The 21,094-nt window shown below is 59.3% G+C and overlaps 2 protein-coding genes across 2 annotated transcripts in view; both read left to right on the top strand.

The window, feature by feature from the left end:
- Nucleotides 1-9,199, top strand: part of XPR1 (xenotropic and polytropic retrovirus receptor 1) — a 117,346-nt gene extending 108,147 nt beyond the window's left edge. Inside the window, exons 12-15 of the mRNA XM_082313331.1 lie at nucleotides 188-354; nucleotides 636-775; nucleotides 1,854-2,075; nucleotides 3,487-9,199. Coding sequence (XP_082169457.1) covers nucleotides 188-354; nucleotides 636-775; nucleotides 1,854-2,075; nucleotides 3,487-3,547 — 590 coding nt within the window. The 3' untranslated portion in view covers nucleotides 3,548-9,199. The remainder of the gene's footprint in view (nucleotides 1-187; nucleotides 355-635; nucleotides 776-1,853; nucleotides 2,076-3,486) is intronic.
- A 3,113-nt stretch (nucleotides 9,200-12,312) lies between these two features.
- On the top strand, nucleotides 12,313-19,659 carry KIAA1614 (the record flags this gene model as incomplete). Its single annotated transcript, XM_082312457.1, is given in 9 exon segments — nucleotides 12,313-12,925; nucleotides 13,579-13,642; nucleotides 14,909-15,061; nucleotides 15,751-17,035; nucleotides 17,037-17,218; nucleotides 17,961-18,165; nucleotides 18,647-18,765; nucleotides 18,921-19,105; nucleotides 19,466-19,659. Coding segments are annotated over 9 exon segments (3,000 nt in total).
- Nucleotides 19,660-21,094: the final 1,435 nt, after the last annotated feature.

Raw genomic sequence — 21,094 nt, 5'->3', positions numbered from 1 at the left:
TTTAAATGACAATATGAATCTGGTCCTGGTATGGCTTTTGGTTTGCTTCAGATTAGCTAGCCTGATTTCCCCAGAGCTTGATTAGAAGGGGTGTTATTTCCACTGATCATGTCAGCCAATTTGTAGGTGTTTTAAGAAGTAATCTGTTTTAAGTTGTATTGAAGTATGCTGTTCTTCTGTTTTCCAGCTAAAAACCACAGTGACACCCAAGTGTTCTTCTACCTGTGGATTATCTTCTATTTCATCAGCTCTTGCTATACCCTTATTTGGGACCTGAAGATGGACTGGGGTCTCTTTGACAAAAATGCTGGTGAAAATACCTTTCTTCGAGAAGGAATTGTCTACCCACAGAAAGTGCGTATACAGCCTGCTCTGACATTAGGAAAGGCTTTTAATATTTTAACAAAACTTGCTGAGTTTAGAGCATGTTGCTGTTGGCCGCTGGTGATTCCTGGATGCTATGTGCTGGGATTTTCTAGCAGTAGAGTTCCTTTGTTTCAAAGAGATCGTTTCATACTGTTCACTTTTCTAGTGGTTGAGCAGCAAATTCCATGTCTTCCTGAAGGCTGAAGAGGTCTGTCTTCTGTGCAGAACATGTACGATGAGCTGTCCTGTTTGTCTGTCTTGTTCTTCAGGCATACTACTATTGTGCCATCGTAGAAGACGTGATCCTGCGTTTTGCGTGGACCATCCAGATCTCCCTCACTTCCATGCAAATCTTTCCGTACGCTGGGGACATCATTTCTACTGTATTTGCCCCACTTGAGGTATTCCGGTAAGGCTGCTTGACTGAACAGTTCATTTCTCTCTTACATTTTTATTACTTGTATAACGTCAGCCTGGTAGGAAGTGCCTTGCTCCTTGGACATGGAAGGTACCGGTCCTTGAAATGGAAGACTAGGTCTAACAGGAACATTTAATCCAAACAGGGTGCTGAGTGAAGAAAGCTGTAGAGGGCTCTGCAGCAATGTGGGGCTGGGTCCTTCTTGCTGCATTTTCAGTTTCTTCTGATCTGATCTGAATTCTTTCAGTGCCAGGAGGCACACAAGGCGCGAACATCGTTCTTCCACTTCGATCGGTCTGCGGCTGCATGCAAGGGCCACAGCGCAGTCTTCTGTTGGTTTTTTCCTCAGGACATGACCGATCCAGTTCCATCTCCTCCTCCTCACTTCATTACTGATTTTCTCCATCTCCGCCATTTCGTTTTTTTTTGAAAGTTGATGCTCGTCGTTTCTGCAACTTTTTATTTTTTTTCCGGGAGGAGGTAGTTGGCCTCCTGCCCAAGTTTCTTCTGAACCCAGACCTAATTTCAAGGGGTTTGTTATTACTAAATTTCTCCTTAAAATTACCTTGTTGAAATTACCAGATGAAATTTCACTTGATTCTTGGATTTACAATTCTTTTCAAGTCTGCTGCTTTTCCAAACACTAATTTGGGTCCTGCAAGGTTTCGGGGCTCTTTACACACTTGTACTGTAGCTGGAGACCTACCTCCACAACTTCTCAAGATGAGTAAAAGCCCTTGAAGCTGAACCTCACTCATGTAGATGGTGGAGGTTGCGTTTTGCTTGTAACGCCTGGTGCCTCCATGCTGTCCAGACTAGGGCTGTCATCGTTAGGACGATGAATGAGCCTGACAGATCTGTTCTTCTCCAGAGAGTTGAGACGATGTTGTGGCAGGTGCTGCTGTTAGTCATTTGCTGTTTCTCTGTACTCCCAACATGTTCCCAGAGGCACTTCGATCAGTGAGAACAGTCAGTGGTATCTAGGTGCATGTACCAGTCCTTTGCCAAACACAGGCAATGCCTGTAAAAGTGGAACCGAATTGGTAATTTTGACTTTTTCTTCACCCAGGCGGTTTGTGTGGAACTTCTTCCGTCTGGAGAACGAGCACCTGAACAACTGTGGTGAGTTCCGTGCTGTGAGGGACATCTCGGTGGCACCGCTCAACGCCGATGACCTGACGCTCTTGGATCAGATGATGGACCAGGAAGATGGTGTACGAAACCGCCGCAAGAACAAACAGTGGAAGCGCAGCCAGAGCGTGTCCTTGCGTAGACCTCGTCTTGCTTCACAGTATGTTTTGCCTCTCCTCTAGTGCAACAAACCAAATCATGTGTTAGAGCTGTTGTTAATGCTTGGTGGCCATTTATGGACTGGGTAATCATGCGAAGATCTCAGCCAAAATAGTCATTCAAAGGGAGGACGGGTCCAATTAGTAAATTAATATTTCTCTGCTGGAGGGTTGATCCATCTTTTACATCATCTTGGGGTTCTGGTAAACCAGTGGAAAACAGAGTTCCCTTTACAAAACTCCCCTCCTGCAAAAAATAGCCTGCAGCAGTTGCCGGAGGTTGTAAATCCAAACCTGGAAGAGAGGTTCCCATCAACCGGCTATTTCCAGGCTTCAGACCACTCCAAGATTTCAGTTATCATTTGGTTAAGTTCTGCTGTGTGAGATCTCGGACCCTTTCCTCTCCCAAATCTAAACCCATGCATTGTTTCTTTCCACCTCTCCTCTTTACAGCCTAGATGTTTCCCCACCTTGTACCCCAGCCCTGAACCTGTTGACTGCTTATCTTCACTGCAGTGCCTGTGCTCTGAGCATCGCAGGGTGCTCCCGTGTCCAGGCATCACTTCTGCCCCAGCAGCCCAGCTGCGGAGCCCTGCCCTTTGGCCAGGAGGCAAGCTTGGGCTCCCTGGGGACACTGAAGCACAGGCTGTCATGGGTGTTGTGCAATCCCCGCAGCACGTCCATCCCCCTGTTGCATCAGGGCGTGGGAGGGGTGAATGGGAGAAAAAGGAAGCCGTGGCTGTCACGCAAAGGGTGTGCTCCGGCCTGAGCCGCAGCCCTTGGGCCATGCTTGTCTCATATCTGTGTTGGCTCGGAGTACGCGGATGTGACCAATACCAGCAGTCTTTGTATGGCTGCTAGAGACTGAAAAACTTTATGCAGAGGAGATGTGGGCCAAAGCCTGGTCGAATCCCCTACAACCGTGTCCGTTTACCCCTCAGACATGCAGTGAACTGAGACATATCAAGCACATTCCAAAATAAGCTGCTGTACCTTTGTGCAGCCCAGTGACAGGTCAAGCGGGAACGCTCCTTTGGATTTGCAGCGCCTGCTGCAGCGGTTTTGTGGAGTTTTGTGCGGAGGGGTGGATGGATGCATCCCACCCAGCAGCACCGCGGCGGCCCCCGGCCGTCTGTCGGCGCAGCCCAGCAGAGGGCATTGTCCATGCGTGGCGTGGCGTGGGCAGAGCCGTGGGAGGAGGATGCTGAGGGACAGCTGGGGCATATTTATAAGGCTCTGCTATTCCCAGTGAGAGTGGGAGAGTGTGAAACAGTTCCAGTAGCCTCTTTATTCCCTCTCTGTGTAAGAAAGACCTTTTTTTTTCCTTTTTTTTTTTTTCCCCCAAGTGCACTGTGGTTTTACTGTCTTCACTTCTTCCCCCAATGAGTGTTTTCTGTTTGTTTTTTTTTCCAGGTCCAAGGCTTCTGACACTAAGGTATTGATAGAGGACCTAGCGAATGAAGCGAACACATGAGATGGCCACCGTCTCTTATTCCGCATCCTTTGTTTTCTCGTTCTGTTCCCCTCTTCCCCAAGTAACCCGATCTCTGGTACAGTTCCAGCTGAAAACAGGAGAAAACACTGAACACGTTTTCTGAGCTCTTCCAGACCAGATCCTATGGACTCCAACAAGCTCACTGTGTTTCGTTTCTTTTCTTCTGGGTTAATTTTATTGTTCTATTTTAAAAAAAAAAAATAAAATATTTTACTTTGTTTTGCCAATAAAGAGGACAGTTCAGGAAAGAAGGATTGTTTACAGTCTCAACAAGGACATACAAACCTGTCTGGATAACGAAGCATCATAGGGACTCCCTCATGGGACAGTGCCAAGAGCACACTCAGTTTCTGCTTGGCCCGGTTTTGACTGGTTGAAACCGGACTTAAGTTTTTAAATGTGATTTTTTTGGTTTTTGTTTTTTTTTCTTCATATCCAGCGCTGAGGCACTGGCCGCACTTGCAGGGAAAGTGCACTTAGAGCAGTATCTTCATTCATGAAGCTACTTTTTAATTTGATGTAACTTTTCTTATAATTTTTTTGAAATATGATGTATCTGTTGCATATAGTTTTCACATTATTTATGAAACTTAACAACCATATGAGAGTGATTTTGAGTCCTGTGCAATGAAGGTTGTAACAGTAAAACAAAGCCGGGAATGTAGATCTAGATCTCCAGGGTTGTGGGGTTATGCCCTGCAAATACCCCTCTCGTGAGACAACTTGCACCTGTGTTTACCTTTTTGCTCTTTCTTTCTTTTCAATTTTATTTTATTTTAAACCAAAGTTTCTCTTTCTGATTTTTTTTTTTAGTTGCTGCTACTGCTTCTGGGCATGTCTCTTGTGCCGGTTCAACGCCAGCTTTCCATGCAGCTGTGTGAAAGTAGTGCAGATGATCCTAAGGCCCTTTTGAAAGGAGAGTTGGGTCCTACCAACAGTGCAAAAAGCTAGGTGGACAAAGGCTTCAGAACTTCATTCTCCAGATCAAAAAGTGTTTTTCAAAGCCTTAATTATCCTTAGATGGAGTGAGGGCATCCCATACCGAGCAGGGAGCTTTCCTGGTGTTCTCCTGCAGCCCAGTGCAGCAGAAGTGAAGTGGGACAAAGCGAGGAGGTGATGATTCCCGTGGGCAGGGAGGGAGTTTAGCAGGCTGGGGTTCAGGAGTGGTGGTGTGGTAGAGAGCTGTTGGGGAGCATGGAAAGGACCGTGTTGTGCCCACCTGATGGGGAGGGTGAAATTGAAAATAGGTCTCTTCCAGGCTTCTGGTTTGGCAAAAAGCCTCTGTCGGGTGCTATCCCGGCATGCTGCCCTGGAGCTCAGCTGTTACTCGTGCCCCTTGCCTTGTCTCACTAACCCAGTTTGGGAAGTGCGATACTGTTAAGCAGACTCGGGTAAAGGGCAGCCATATTGCTGAGTAAATTATGTCGTAAGAGTGATGCTAACTGAATGGTCTCGTTGGTCTCTCCTCCCGTAGGAAAGGAAAGGCAGGGCCCTGCAGAGTCCCGCTGTCCTTCCCCTGGTGTCTCGTGTGCTCCCTGCTCTTGCAGCAGTGCTGGTGGGCGAGGGGAGCTGGAGCTGAACCTCACAGCCGGGACTGCTGCCGCTGGGTCGGGTTGGCATGGCCAAGGTCCCCCGGACTGCCGCCTTCCTGGCTCGTGGGCAGCTGTGGTGCATGGCTGGGACTGCAAGGGAAGGGTGAAACTCCCGAAGTAGGATCCTCACACTGCTCTCTGTCCGTTGACTTGCCTCTAGTTAGGGCGATGGTATTGCAGGAATTCCTGCTCGGCTGCTGTTCAGTGGTTATTGTTTTTTGATTAGCTAATAGCATGGTTTCTCACATGACCGGTATGTTGCATTTTCTCAGTTTGCCTGCTGTGCCTCTTGCCCAGAGGAACTGAAGAAGGAAACTTAGTTCTCTTCATTTAATTTTAAATAGATTAAAATTTAGTGGTCGTGAACCCATGCCAGGCCAAGGGCAACACTGCAAACCTGTAACTACCTACGCTTCTGTGATGTGCTCTCAACTTATAAAAAAACTGGGGCAGACCTGCCGGGAGATGCCTCTGCTCTGTCAGCGGTGTGCGCGGTGGCGTAGCTGGTGTCTGTTGGGGTGCTCCTCCTCGCAGCTCCTGCAGCAGCGGTCTGCTCCGGCGGGAGGGCGGCTGGACGAGCAGGGGAGGTGCTGTTCATCCTTTTGGTGCCCAGGAGCCTGTTTTCCCGTATTTAACTCCCTTAGGTCTGTTGTTCTTACTTAAACGGAGGGTTCCTGTTCGTATGGAAGTGGAGTCTGAGATATAAAGCCCCTTAAAATATTTTAGTTTCCTGATTTGCATTGCAGCAGTTGTTGCCGTGTCCAAACCTCGCGTAGGTGTTTCCAGCAAGAGCGGTGGGAGACGAGTGAAGGCATACCTACCTAGGGGTGTTTAGAGGAGGGCAGCTGCACCGGGGGGGGCGCAATCCAAAATAAACCAGTGCTGTTACTTAAGCAAGTGGTTCTTTACAAAAAGAAACAGAGTTTACTGATAATTCGTCCTTTCAGAGGGAAGGAAAAATACAAAGAGATGTCTTGAAGTGATGCCAGTCCCCTGGGAGCACGCTGCCTTCCTCAGCTGGGCTGGGGAGTGCGGGGCGTGGGCGGGTGCCTGCGTCCTGCCTGTCCGCCTGCCGCTGCACCGGCCAACCCTCCGCTGCCCAGCCTGGCGGGGAGGGTCAGCTTGCAAGTAATTCAGTTCTCATTCTGTAGTTTACACCAGTCTTTAGTGGAAGCAAGAATTCAGTCTGTTTGTCTGCTCTGCTCCCTGCTCTGCTCTTTCCCTTCCCTCTTTCTCTGTCTTTGTTGTCAGGAGAAATAAGAAAAAGGGGAGGTGGCATGCTACAGCTAGCAAACGTTATCTCCTAAAATAAAACATCATCCCTTTTGGCTCTCTCGGGGGAAAGGAGCCTGAATTCCCAGAGGCATGGCTTTTAAAGGCTCCCAGCTCCCCAGCGCTGGGTCTGCCTGTTCCCTCCCTCCCAGAGATTTCTGAGAAATGCATGCAGATTCCTCCTGAGAGTGAGTGCTAAAGCCGGGATGGCTCCACATCTACGAGAACATCTGGCCAATAAAGGGAGACCTAATGAAGCAGAGCAGATGGTGAGAGAAAATAGCCCCGTCGCTCCTTGTGAACAGCCGCACAACGGGAGCGGGGACAGTCCCAGGGCGGCTTCGTTTCATGAGTGGGCTTTGCTAATGGGTGCTTGGAAACACTCCTGGAGGGAGAAGAGCAGGGCAACAATCCAGAAGTATGGAGAGCAGAGTTAAAAGGAACTGAGGGTTTTTTTTATCCAGTGCTTCAGTTGTTGGGGTGTAGCTGGATGGAAAGTGGAAGCTGAGACAGGGCTGTGCTCTGGCTGCTGCGAAGCAGCGCTGGCGTTCGGGTGTTGAGCTCTCCCTCTCCTTGTGATTCGGTGCAGAGGTTGTCGGAGGCTGTGGGTGTGTGCGGCTCTGAGGATGGTGTGGAAGCTGCTTTCGTCTGGCTGAAACCCTTGCAGATGGTCCTGTCTAAGGGGAGGAGATGCCACAGTGTGGCTGGTCACTTTTGGAGATTCCCTTTGAACTTACTTCATGCTGATTCCCTGCTGCTTTCCATCCTTCCTGCTCTTCCAGGGATTTTCAGGTTGCAGGGATTAGGATTTGCAGCATCCAGAGTTTATGTGCTAGCTGGAGTTCCCTGCATGGCTTTGGGACCGTGTGACCAGAAACGCCAGGTCCCGCCGCCTGGGGAAGGCAATGCCTTGTGCTTTGGGGAGCGCTCCTGAAGGGGCAGCGGGGCAGGTTTGGGCTTTGCAGGCTTGGCCAGCAGGAGCGGGAGCTGCTCCATCAACAGGAATCGATGCTGTGCCACCACGTTTTAAAAGAAATGTTTTTGCAGCGCTCATGGCTGCGGCCTGTATGTATCAAATAAGCTCCTTCCACTCAAATCCAGGCGTGTTCCCAAAGTCGGCTGTTGCTTGTCCTGCGCCTTTCCCTGCCCTGCTCCCGGCCCTCCTTGTTCCATCGGTGTCTTTGCCGTTTGTCCGAAGCCAATGGTACGCAGGGCACGGGGGGATGACCGGCGGCAGCCTTCACCATGAAAATCTCGAGGGGGGGAAAGTCTCTTGTGGAACAGAGTTGGATCCTGCTGCTCTTGTTTCCCTAATACCTTCTTGTGCTGCTTGTTCTGCTTCCTCTCCGGTGCTCGGCCGCCGCAGCCGTGTGGGAGGCAGGGAGGGAGAGCACCGCCCTGGTTCAGGAGATAACAATCCCCGGGGATTTTATTGCGGATCTTCCAAGGAGCAAGGGAGATGGTGCAAAGCCTTCAAGCTTTGCCTGCGTTTTAAACAACTGAGTGAATTTGGCTTTATCCTGCAAGGACACTGCTGCGTACCGCTTGCTGTGACTGAGCGTGTGCCCCAGGCTTTTTGGGGGTTTGTGGCCCCAATGTTGGGCCGTCATGCTGGGACGTGCCCTGGGACTGGGGCATGGCTTGGCTCCCGCTGGAACACAAAAGCCATCTCTGGCCCCGTGTCCTCCCTCCTCTCCTCCACCGTTCTGCTTTGCATTCGCAGGGGGAAGATGATCTTCTGCCTTAAGCATTTTTTTTTTTTATTTACATTTTTATTCCAGAAGGCGATTGGATTGTTTTATCTCCTTGGAAAAGAGGGGCTGGGGCTCCTGGGGGAAGAGTGGAAAATCCATACGGTAACTCTGCAGCAGTCACAGTTGGGCTCGGTGGCTGTCACCTCATCAGACCTTGCCTCCCTTACATGATGCCATCCCAAATACCGCACCTTGGGATAAGCTGTCGACCCGCCACCACCGTGGGGTTAAACCAATGTGTCGGCATCCCTCAGGGCCTTCAGTCCCCACTGCAGCATCCTGGCTGCAAGAGAAATGCAGGTTTTGCAGGGAGAGGAGAGGAAAGGGCTGGGAATATTGGGTGTGCACTGATGCTGATGCCCGAGCCCTATTCCCGGTGGGAGTCGGGGGCTGCTCTGGCCCCGGCGCAGCTGTGCCGTGGTGGGCGAGAGGCACCGACCCTGCCTGGGAAGACCCCCCATGGCCTGACAGTCCCTCAAGCTCTAGAAACCAAATTGCAAACTCCTTGCTCCAGAGGAGAAATTGGGCAGCCTGGTAGAACTTGCAATGATCTCTCCGTCCCATAGGTCCTCCTGGCGAAGGATTGGCATTTGGAGGGGGCTCAGGGTGGAAATGCCAAAGTTTCCCCCCGGGTCCCGCTGCCGCCTTCCTCTCCCCTCCCCGCTGTGTTGGTCTAAATGATCTTTCTATGAAGCCCTGTAGATGTCAAAAGTAATTATGGAGTGTGATTAGTCCTCTGTGGGTGCTTTCTTTCTTTCCTCCTTTCTCTTTTGCTATCCCCTTCTCCACTCTTCTTTTTTGGCTAAGTGGAAAAGGTGAGGACAAAGAATTGCCGCTTGCTTGGACTCATGATGTATCTGTGACTGCGCTATTAGCTGTCTCCTCTTTCCTCCCCAAATGGATATAATTTTTGAAGTGTGGAATACCCTTCTTGATAAGTAGGTTTAAAAAAAAAAAAAAAAATGCACAATGTGATACTGTTTCATAGTTTCTAGGTGGTTGTATAAAGCAAAGTTACTGTGATTGTGTTTTTCAAAGGAAAAAGTGATTGGTTACGAAATCTGTCCTTTTTTTCATTATTACAAGCTCTTTGTTTTCCAATGATCTGATGGCTCTTTTGTCCCCGGTCTGTGTGTCTTTCTTCCCACATCCCACCCCCTGGTGCCGCATCCACCCATGAAGCGTTTGCTCCCACCGGTCTGTCAAAAGACGCTGTTCTTGCGCCCTTGGGAGCTGCGGGCCCTCACTGGTGGCTGGAGGTGGGGGACGTCTGTGTCCCGGGAGGTGGCGGAGGTGCTTGGGGGAGGGAGATGTTTGAGAAGGGGTTGGCGGTGGGCAGGTGAGGTTCATGGGCAGGGCTCAAACCCAACACGCCGGGGGTGATGCTGGAGGAAACCTTCTGCACAGACTGTGCCGTACCGGCTAAAGGCTCTTGGTCCTTCTGGGAGCCTTTGGTTGCCTCTCTCCAGCTGGTCTCTGGTCCAAGGTGTCATCTTCCCTGCACAGTGGGTGACCAGAGGCTGAGGAGCCCAGCCCTGGCTTGTCTAGGGTCTGTGCTTTCATTTTGCTCTCTTAAATCCCTTCATCGTCTCTTGCAATCAGTCTTCTTCCAGAAGAGAGCCCAGTGCCTTGAAATCGCTCTAAGCCTGTTGCTGCTCACGCCAGCCGCTTCCCGGAGGTTTAATCCCCGCGCCCCGGGCGCTCCCTGCCCGCGGCTCCCTGCCTGCGCTGCCTGGATGGTGGCAGGATCCCGGCTGCCCTTGTTTTGGCACCTCACCGGGCGGTTTGCCCCCAGCTTGATGGGGACGGCATCTCCCAGGCGCGTTTTCCTGGGCAGAGGAGCCAGGACCCATCCCCGGGACGACGTGGAGGTAAGGATGGGTCCTGGCATCACAGGGGAGGTCGGACCCCAGGGCTGGGGTACGGGGCAAGGAGGCGCTCTCTGCCCTGGGCTCTTCCACCCAAACCTGCTAGCGGTCCCCTCCTGCCTGGCAGCAGCTGGGGGAAGATGCTCGCTCTGTCCCCCATGGGGCAAGGAGTCATCCCCGCTGCCAGTCAGCCCCCATGCCCTCTGCGAGCACGGCCAGCCGCTGCGGGGAAGGAAGCCCTCAGGCTCAGTTTTGGCCGTGATGGGGGCCCTGGGGCCACTGGGGTGGTGGGGGATGTTTTAAGAAGATAAAAGTGATTTCTTGCTGCTCATGCTGGCGGGGGCCAGTGTGGCTGGAGCCAGGAGGATTAAAACAATTTCATAATCCTGGTGATTTCCTTTTGATTGGGATTATGAAACCAATCACGAATATCAAAAGCTGCGGCTTAAAGCAGCAGCCGGAGCGGAGCCGGCAGGCCCATGGCCCCCGCAGCACCCATCCTGCCCCCCGGGGATGGCAGCCCCGGCACCTCCAGGTGAGCGGTTGCCCACCCGGGACCCTCCTCCTGCGTGATGAGTTTTGTGGGGTCTCAGGGGAGGAGGGCGGGGGGACGGGGTTTCAGTGCGGGTGGCTCTGCAGGGTGCCTGGTGCACACTGGCTTTGGGGATGATGATACAGGGATAGACCAAACTCGGCTCCCCCTGGCTCCCACCTGAAGATGCTCGGTCTGGAGCCGTTGGTCTGGGCTGGCCGTGGGGTCCAGGCAGGATCTGACCTCTGGGAAAGCAGGAAAATTTACCACATCTGCAAACATGTGATGCTCACAGGAGGGTGCCTAAAGCCAGCAGGCTCTGCTGCCAGTCTGAAGGCTGTTAGAGAAAACACCCCCACCCCGGCGGGACCACCCTCTCCATCCTTTTTGCCCTCCACCAGCCCCAGCTGCTGGTGTGGGCCAGACCCCTCCGGCACCGGGGCGTGAGGCGCTCCCCCCGGCAGGCGCGGGGAGGTGGGCTGGCTTCGCTCCCCGCTCGCCTCCCAAACCCGCAGCCCAGACAAAGGACATTCCTGAGAGCTGGCCAAGGCGGCCTGGCTTCCCTCCGTCCCGACGCGGGGCGTTGGGTTGCCCCCTCCCACGGGGTCCCCTCCGTCCCCTCGTGCCATGCGTGGCCGCGGTGGCATCGCCCTTCGGGGCCACCCGCCAGCCATCGCGGGGGCAGGCGGCTCGGCTTCGGGGTCGGTGCAGGATTTGGCGGCGTGCCCCAGCGTGGGGTGCGCGCTTCGGGGGCGCGCAGAGGAGGAGGAGGCCTGGGCGGGAGGCAGGGCCGGCCGCGGCCCCGCAGCCCAGCCAAGCAGCTGAGCTCTGGCTCGGCTGAAGGGGCCGGGATTTGCTGGTTTCTCCTTTTTTTTTTTAATTTTTTTTTTTCCCCTCCCCTGCTTCCTTCCCTTCTTCCGCCTTCTCCTTCTTCCCAGTCCTCTCCTGATGCTGCTCCGGGGGTAAGGACAGCCCTCGCCTCCTGCCCGCGGCCCCGTCCTGCCGCCGCTCTGCCCCGGGGCAGCGAGGGGCTGCGGTGCCCTGGGGGGGTGATGGGGCCCGGGGTGGGTGCTCCTGCAGCCTCGGCCACGGGGGTGCTCCTGCAGCCTCCGGGGGTACCAGCGGGGACGGGATGCTCCCGGTGGGCTGCAGGGGGGCAGCGGCACCCGGGTGCCATCGGGACCACGAGGCCGGTGCAGGACGGGTGACACGTGTGACACTGGGGGCTGGGTGGAGCAGGCGGCTGGGGTCTGTCTGGTGGCACCTTTGGTGAGTTGCATCCATGCGGGATTTCTGGGGAGTTTTGAGGCCCTGATTTGGCTCAGAGAGTGCCGGTTCCCTCCGGAGCATCTTGCTGGGTGCCCCAGGGCACCCGAAACAGCACAGGCGGGCACCCGTGCTCCTGCTCAGCCCCCATCCTCCTGCTTTGGGGAATCACCGCTGCCCCGTTCCCCCTGCCCAGAGCGATGCTGGTACGGCGTCAGTGTTGTGGGTGAGTGGTCTCGTGCTGTGCCACGTCCCTGTCCCCTTCCCGGCCAGGCTGTGCACCGCAGTGGCACTGCGTGCCTTTGCCTCCACCCTGGGCACAGCATCGCCGCCGCCGCTGTCTGCAGCACCTTGGGCAGGCATGGGGGATGCTGTTTGTAGGCGGTGCCAAGGTGCGTGTCAGGGAGGGCGAGCGTGGGGGCTCACCCACCCTCCCCTGGGTTTTCTCCCCACAGGGCACATGGAGGGGGGCTCTCCTGATGAGACGCGGCGGGCGCTGTGGCCCCCCAAGCAGCACGGCCAAGCCCCCACCCCAAAGGAGCGCCCCGAGGCCACCCACGGCCCCCACACCATCCTGGAGAGCAAGGTGAAGGCGCTGAAGGAGAAGCGGGTGGCCGGCCGGCCGGGGACCCCCGCGGCCGCCCCCGAGCGCCCCTCACCCAAGAAGCCCCGGCCCCGGCGGGGGAAGCCGGGGATGGATGTGGGAGCAGTGGAGCCCCGGGCTCAGCTCCGCACCTACCTGACAGACGGGCTGCTGGACGGCGGGGACCCTGCAGCCGGCGGCCCCCCGGCACCCCGCACCGGCACCCCGGGGCTCTGGCGGGTGCCGGCAGCCATGGGAGATGTGCCAGCAGGCACCAAGCTCCCCCGGGATGAGGGTGGCGGGTCCCAGGGCTCTGCCTCCCCCCATGAGACACCCCCCTTGGAAGAAGAGGCACGAACCCCGCCGCGGGACCGGGGGGGTCCCTCTGCATCCCCCACCACAGCGGAGGGCTGGGAGAGGCTCTCGCTGGCCGAGCGGGTGGAGAGGAACCGGCGGCTGCTGCAGGAGGTGCTGGGCCTCGCCACGGCCGGTGCGTATTTCGGGCAGGTGGCGGCTGTTTTGGTAGAGCCAAGGGGAGCGGAAAGGACAAGCTTTGGGGTGAAAGGGGGGTCCTTGGTGCCATCCCCCAGTCTCCCACACTGCGGGCACAGCTCTGTGCTGGTCCATGCCCCAGGCTGCCCCGTCCCCCCGCAGGTGCTGCATCCCCTTCACCAGCAGCTGTAGGAGATGCCCACAAACAAAATGGGGTCCTGCTTCACCGGGATGCTCCGGCTGCTGCCGGTCCCCTCCGGTGTCCTGGTGAGGAATTTCGCTGCTAAAAGCAAGAGCAAGAAACCCACTTTCTGGGGCACTTGAGGTCTGTGGGCATCATCTTCCCTTTGCAAGCTGCCACCAGAAAAGGGAATTAATTTCTCCTTCAAAAGCATCTGCCCTAACGACCCCGCGGTCCCCATCCCCACGGGCGCACCCCACACCGGGTGGTGTTACCCCACGTCCTGCTCCTCTGGGGTCTCTCTGGAGCCGAGCAGCTGGGATGCCCTGTAGGGAATTAGCCCCCCAAAGGGTGTGCATTAGGACGGGCTGAGCCATGGGGCTGGGGGTACAGGGGGTGCTATCGAGGGGGGACTGGGTTGGGGGCCACAGTCCAGCCAGGCTGATGCCTTTCCCTGTCCTGCGTTTCAGAGGTGCCAGCGAGTGACGGGGACTGGGACTCGGGGGTCTCGCTGCAGGACGCCGAGGGCTGCAGGTAGGTCAGTCCCAGCATGGCAGAGACGGACACTTCCCTCTTTCCCCCTCCCCAGTCTTGTTTTTTAAATGCACCCCGCAAAGCAGTGCTGAGGCTCGGCAGGGCTGCGGGGGAGGGCTGTGGGGCAGCCCCCCAGCGGGGCAGCCGGTGGGGGGAGCGTGGAGGGGCTCCGGTGAGGCTTTGGTGAGAGCAGGGCAGGAGGGTCGGGCTGAGCCTGGTGCCCATGTGGTGTTTGGGCACAGGGGGTCCCCTCCAGGACCCCAGGGTGGGAAGGGAGCTGGGGAAGAAGATGGGACAGAAATTTGCTCCAGGTGCTTAAGAGGATCGAGGTGGCAGGCATGTGTAATCTTGTTGGACTAATGATAAACCTTAGAGGTACAGACTAAAAATACAGAGGCGGGACGGGCAGGTGAGCTGGGCGGCAGCGTGCGGGCTGGGGAGCAGGGCTGGGGACGCGGGGGCTGCAGGGGGAAGCCAGCGAGTGGGGAAGACCCCCCTGTATTGTGGTTACTGGTTCTGCTCTGCTCCGGCGGCTGGCGTTGATCGGTGATGGCAGTGTGCAAGGCAGAGCCGGGGATGCTGCGCTCCTATGAGCAGGGGCAGCCAAAACCTGGGGGGAAGCCTGGACCCCCCGTGGTGCTGCACAGGGGCCTGGCGTGCGCCCACCCTCCTGCCGCGAAGAGGTTAAGGCCAGGCTTCCCGAAGTGACTGCCTGAGCTGATTATTTTAATCAGGGGGATTGGGGCCATGGCCAACAGGGAAGGCAGCGCTGGAGCAGGGCCGTGCCCTCCCGTAGCTGACAGATCCCCCACCCTGCAGCCGGCGGGGCCGGGGGGTGTGGGGGAAGAACTCCTGCAAGGAAGGGAAGGCAGCAAGGCAGCCAGCTCAGGGGGTCGTCCCAAACCTACCTGCGTTCACATTGCTGCGGGATTTACACTGGTGGGGACTGGAGGCAGTGCCTGCCTCAGTTTCCCCATCCACCTCCGGGATGCCCGTGGTGCAAAGTGCTGAGCCGGTCCCTGAGCTGTGTGGGTGCTGAGCCTCCCCCCAGAGCATCACCGGTGCAGGGTGCGACCCCCCTCCTCCCACCTGGCACCGGGGGGCACGGGGGCTCTGGCCCCGCTGCCCCCAGCACAGCAGCCTGCCCGCCTGTGAACGGAGGCTGGGTCCCACTTTCTCTGGGCAGAGCAGCCTCCTCGTCACTGTTAAACCACGTCTAATCCCTGTTATTTTTTCCTAATCCCCCTCCCCGCTGCGGGGCTGCAGGGCCTTTGTCCCCGGGCAGGAGCTCGAGCTGAGCCCGCGGCATGAGCAAGCCAAGCAGCTGCTGCAGCGCGCCCGCATGAAGGCTCGGACGAATCCCCTGCGCGCCAGCCACGACATCCTCCTCCTCCCCGCTGCCGCTGCCCCGCGCCCCAGGTCAGTGCCAGCCCCGCGGGCTGCGTCTTGCCGCCGCCTCGGTGCTCTGCGGGGGGGATCTGGATTTGGTGCATGTGCAGAGCATGGAAGTGTGTGTGCAAGGCGTACGTGCGTGTGTGCGGAGCGTGCACATGCACGCAGACACACATGCAGAGCGTGCACCCATGTGTGCAGAGCCAGGGTCTGACCTGCTGCGTGCAGCCTTCTACCCTTGCGTGAGCAACCCTCTGCTCGCAGGAGCATCCCCCTGCCTGGGCACGTGTGAATTCTTTGTGGCATGATATTTGAGGGGTGTTTAATTGTGTTTTATGATAATGTGGAGGCATTTACGGTGTGCTCCTGGCTGGCTGGGAGGATTGTGTTTCCCAGCGGATGGGGAGTGCCTCCCCGGAGGGGGCTTGCTGCTGGAAGGCTGCACCAAAGCCATGGCTCGCCATGCATGCCGAGTCACGTGCAATTCGGTGTTCCCGGACTGATTAACCACGCACCTCGGTGATGGAGGTGGGGCCGTGGCAGCAGAGCATTGCCGCAGCCTCTCGCCCTTCCAGCTTTGGGCAGCCCGGGCAGAGGGCCGGAGCGGTGGCTTTCTCTCCTGCCCATCCCGCATCTCCTGTGCTGGGTTTTCCGCCTCCCACCTGAGGGAATTGGACAGCCCTTGCAGCTCACCCGTCTGTCTGTCCCCGTGCCAGGGAGCCCAGCGGGAGGCCGAGTATTGCCCCGCGGGACGGCGGGAGCCTGAGCGACTCGTCGAGCGGGGAGTCGAGCTGCGGGCAGCCACGACGGCCCCGGGGACCCTCCCCGTCCCGCGTCCGCTTCGAGGACGAGTCGGCCCGCGACGCCGAGGTGCGCTACCTGGAGCGGCTGCAGCTGCGGCACCGGCGGGTGCTGGGCTCAGCGCTCTCCTCACCGGAGCCAGCCGGCGGCGGGCAGCCGGGGGACAGGGCTGGCCAGCCCAAAGCCTGGAGCGGAGACCTCGTCACTGGGGGCAAGTGCAGCGCCTGCGGCTCCTTCCTCAGTGCCACCACTGGCCGGGGCACGGATACACCGGCAGCCACCAACGCGGCTGAAAGCAGCCCTGCGGCACAAGGAAGCATCCCAGGGGACAGCGGGGGGCTGAGCGCTGCCCTGCCAGAGCCCAAAACCAGGACGCTGGGCCCCCGGGGGTCCCCGCTGTGGATCCTTCCCTCCCGACAGCGCATCCACACGGAGAAGATCAAGGAGACGTACATCGGGAATGTCACCTACATCGATGAGGTGGACTCGGCCCTCGAGAGCACCGACACCTCCGACGGCTGCCGGACAGACAGCGAGGAGGCAGGACCCCGCAGCCCCCACCCGCGGGGGCACCGGGACCCCCGGGCTCGTGGGCACAGGGCCCCCCGTGCTGCCCCACAGCTGGAGCCAAGGGCTGGGAAGGGAACGTGTGCGGCCAGTGGTGGCCCCCACTCAGGGGACAGGGGCTCAGGTGGCACCACGAGCCGGCCGGGGGCTGCTTGCCCCCCGCTGCTGGAGAGAGCCGGCAGCCGGGAGGAGGGGGACCCCTGCCAGCATCTGGGGGACAGTGAGGGGGGGGGAAAAGCTGCTTGTCCCCTGCAGCAGCCCAGTGAGCCCCCAGACCCCTCCTTGCAGCCAGGGGCTGGCACCCCAATGCTGGGCACCCATGTCCCTGCTCCCCCCACCACCAAAAAGGCCTACTCCCAGGTGCCTTGCAGGAAAGTCCTCTTCTCCAGTGGCAGCCGCCAGGCATCGAGCCAAGGAGCCCGGGGCCCAGAGCCCGAGGGTGGGAGTGCTGCACCCCCCCAGCCTGGGGGCACGGCAGGGCTGGGGGAGCAGCGGGGTCCCTGCAGCCCCAGGTGGCTGCCGGGGAGCCCCCTCCGTGCCTTGTCCACCAACAACTGCAACAACACCCGCGGGCAGGACAGGCAGGACCCTCCGGGGATGGGCAGAGGTAAGAGACCTGTGCACGGGGGTGCCCAGGGGGTCCCCAACGAGGCAGGGATGTGACTGTCTCACTGCAGTTACAGGGCCACCATCTCAGCCCACCGCCACCCCAATCGCCCCCATGCCCCAGGAGGCTACTCGTCTTCCCGGGGAAGCCGCCGGGACGCCCGGAGCACAGCAGCAGCGGCGGCACCCGGCTGGGAGCACGGCACAGGGGTGAGCGAGAGTGAGGGGCCGCTGGCAGCCTGCACTGCGCGGCAGGTGCTGCATCCCTGAGCGTCCCTCATTGGCACAGTGCGACGCTGCCAAGCTGAGCCCCCCAGGGCTTCCTGGTGGGACCATGCCTTTTGGCACTGGTAACCTCAATCTGGGGGTTACAATTTTGCATGCATGTGTGTTCAAGTGGGTTTGGGGGAGCTGCATTTCACCCTGCGTCTGGTTCTGCACAGGGCGCTGCAGCAACGTGGCAGCAGGCGGCCTTGGAGGGGTTTCACTTAGTGCCAGATCTTCCCTTTGGGGGCGATCGGCTGCTAAACAGGGGCTGCCCTGGGGCTCGCCAAACACAAACCCGCTGGGCCTGCGTCCGGGCGCAGTATGCCTCAGCCTGGCAGGAGGGTTTGGAGGCAGTGCTGGGTTTTTCAGGTCCCTTGGCAGGATGCGATCCCTTCAGGGAGAGAGTAGGGGAGGTCTGAAAGGTGTTAAACCCCTGTAATTATAGGGAAAATGGGTAGGGAGCCCTTCGGGTCTCTTTGGCTCGTGAAGCCCTCCCTTGCGCATGCTGGGTTACTGCTGCGGGGAGGTGGCTGCGCCCCGACCTCACCGTGCACCCCAACCTCACCGTGCTGCTGCTGTCAAGGCTGCAAAGGCGGGTGCAGGATGCACCCCCAGCCCCGAGGCAGCTGCCAGTCGCGCTCCCCGCCAGGCACATGGTGGATGACCGTCATCCCTCTCCATCCAGGGAGCCGGTGCGGCCGGCGAGCCGCAAGGGCAGCAGCGCTTCGGCGTCAGGGCTGAAGAAGCTCCTGTGCAGCCTGAGCCAGAGCACCAAGCAGCGCCTGGGCCGCTTCCGCTGCTACAGCATGGAGCAGCTCCCGGCCCCCGGTGGCACCCCCCCCGACGGCCCCGGCATGAAGAAGTCTCCCTCCCTGCAGTCCCTGCGGCTGGTGAGCCGAAATGTTCCCCCTTGCAGGGGCACCAGGGGGGTCCCGCAAGAGGAGGGGGGGTGGTCTGGGGCGAAGCATTCCTCAGCATCGCTTTATGGCCCTGGCAGTCCCAAGGGAGTGTGGGGGTGTGCGCCACCCCAAATCTGCTGGGTTTGAAAAGCCTGGAGCCAAATGGGGAGTGGGAGGAGGAAGGAGGGAGTGAGGGGGGCTGGAAGAGCAGATTTGGGGAGGGGAGATGGGGTAATTTGATTTTGGATCATAGCTTGTGTGTCCCAGCCAGCTGAGCAGTGAGATGCCTCCCCAAGACACCCTGCTCCTTGGGCGAGTGTCCTGGCCCGGATCGGGGGGACACCGGCTTATCCCTCCTCAGCGGTGGCTTGGGGAGGGCTCCGGTGGGGGCACGGGGAGTGTGGGATGCCCCCAGGCCCCCGCTGCATGGTGTTCACGGTCATCCCCACCTCAGCCGGGTGCTTTTCCCCAGGTGTCACCATCACCCTTCTGCCAGCCCCGAAAAGCCGCCTCCGTCCAGAGCCTGCACTCCCTCCTGGGCAAGGCACCCCGTGCCAGCGCCTACCTCCTGCCCCAGACCACGGCCGACAGGTAGGACGGGGCCTGGCACGTCCCTGCCGTGCCTGGGAGGGCTGTTTCGGGGTGCTCAGCCACATGTGGCGGCTCAGTGCAACCGGGGGTCCCGTCACCTGTCCCCCAGCAGCTTCCTGGGGTCCCCACTCACCCCATCTCCCCTCTCCCTGCAGGAAGGGGGGCTCGGGGCCGCGGCGCTCGCTGAGTGTGGAGGACATCGGGGCGCCCGGCCGGCTGCGCGCAGTGGGGCGCGTGGTGGAGGTCTTCCCCGACGGCACCAGCCAGCTGGAGCTGCAGCGACCCCCTCACGGCGCCTTCGGGTTTTGTGTCACCTCCGGACATGGCCGGCCCGACACAGGTACAGTGGGGTTGTCACACGAACCTCGGGGGAGGCATGGCACAGCACAGCCCCTCCATGGTGGCTCCGTCCCTCCCCAGGGGTGAGCTTGGGGGCAGGTGGAGGGGGCGGCTCCATCGCTGCTGAGCCCCAAAGGGGTGACGGTGGATGGGGGGATGCTGCCACATGTGGCTTTGGCCATGCACAGTCCTGTGTCCATCCGCCCACGGCTTGGGACACGCAGCCCATCCCAAAGGCCATTTATAGTGAATTTGTTGCTGTGCACGGGCCCAGTGAGCAGCCCCGGGCACCCCCAGTGGGGCACAGCCCCGGCCATGGGGTGCAGGGCGGGGGGCTCACCCGCCCCGTCCCTCTCTGCAGGCGTCTACGTGCAGGAGATGGCGGACGCCGGCACGGCCAAGCTCTATGCAGGGCTCCTGGGCGTGGGGGACGAGATCCTGCAGGTCAACGGGGCGGCCGTCTCGGGGCTGGGGCTGGCCCGCATCCGCGAGCTGCTGCTGCAGGCGGACACCCTGTCCCTCCGCGTGCTCAGGCACCGCCCGGCGCCCCGGTAGCCACGGCACGGCTCCCGGTAAGCCCGGTGGGAGAGAGACGCTGTCCCGCCAACGTCCCAGGATGCTGCAGGACGGCGCGGCAAGGACCACGCTGGCCCACGGCGCCAGGACCTGCCCTGCTCCGGTGCAACGCTTGGCTCCCTGCTGCGGCGGGGGCAGGCGGCTTTCCCGGCCCCCGGGGAGGCAGAGCGGGACCAAGGGCCTCCCCCAGACAGTGCCCAGTGTCTCCAGGAGCTGCCCCAGTGTGGGGACGGGGACAACCCAGCCCTGCCATTGAGCCAGGGTGGGTCTGTCCTGCTGGGCACTGGGGGGGCCAGCGTGGGGATGCCCCATCCTTGCGTCCCCAGGAGATGTGGGGTTCCCTGCCACCGCTGGAAACCTGTGCCCGTGGGCTGGGGGGTTTCTCTTAAATTATTTCAAACTGCAAAATATATATATATATATACATATATATACACGTAATCACAAAACGGTGCCCTTGGCTTGCAGGTGGCACAGAGGGGCTGGGGAGTGACACTTGGCCGGAGGACAGGACGTGCCCCACCCCCAGGGCCATGGGGCTGCTGGTGGATGTTGGGGCTGGGGCTGGGTGTTGGGGCGCGTGCGGGTGTCTTCACGTGGGGCTGAGCCCCCCCGGGGCCGGTGTAACCCCGGTGGGCGGCTCCTCCGGGGCGCAGAGCGCATGTCCTGGCTGTGGGGTGGCAGCGGGCGGCGTGGCGCGTGGTCCCGGGACAGGCAGAGCTGGGATGCTGTCGGCTGAGGGCAGTAGGTGCTCTTTGGGGCCCCAGAACCCATTTGGTCTGTGGGGTGGGGAAATGGGGACAGGGCAGGGGGGGCTCAGTGTTGGGGGGGGGGGTGTGTGTCCCCATTGCCATCCCCAGGCAGCCTGCGTTTTGGGGGGAGGTGTCCGGATGGGCCCAGGGTCTTTGCTGCCCGGTTTCCCACGGCCCAGTTGCTCCAACAGCCACCTCCTGCCCGTGCTGGGGGGCCCCGGGCAGGCAGCCGGGGGGCTCAGCCGCCCGCAGCACTCCTCGAAGAGCAGGACAACCCCCGTTCCCCGCTCCGGTGAGCGGCACGGTGGGCTGGGGGGGCAGCACAGGGCGACGGGGCTGCTCTCCTCTCCCTGTGAGCGCTGCCGGGACGGCGGTGGGGACGCGCCTGCAAGTATCCGTAACTCATCACAGCGGGGTCTGCGCGCCTGCTGCTGCTGTGGGGGGCTTCTTTCTTCCAGCCACAGAAGGGGACACAGCGCCGGGGGGGCTGCGCAGGGACAAGCCTCTCCGGCAAGCAGAGGAGGCACGGCAGCAATGGTGGCACCCCTGCATCTGGGCAGCAGCTGCCTGCAGCGTCCCCCACACCTGGGCAGCAGCTTCCCGTGGCGCAGAGGGGACCCCAGAAACTGCAGCTACTGCTTATGCCTTAAAAGCCAGGAGGG

This window comes from Platalea leucorodia (genome assembly GCF_965183815.1).
Source record: "Platalea leucorodia genome assembly, chromosome: 5".
Classification (NCBI taxonomy): Eukaryota; Metazoa; Chordata; class Aves; order Pelecaniformes; family Threskiornithidae; genus Platalea; species Platalea leucorodia.
Note: the sequence above shows the minus strand (reverse complement) of the source record. Positions and strands in the feature narration are given on the sequence as shown.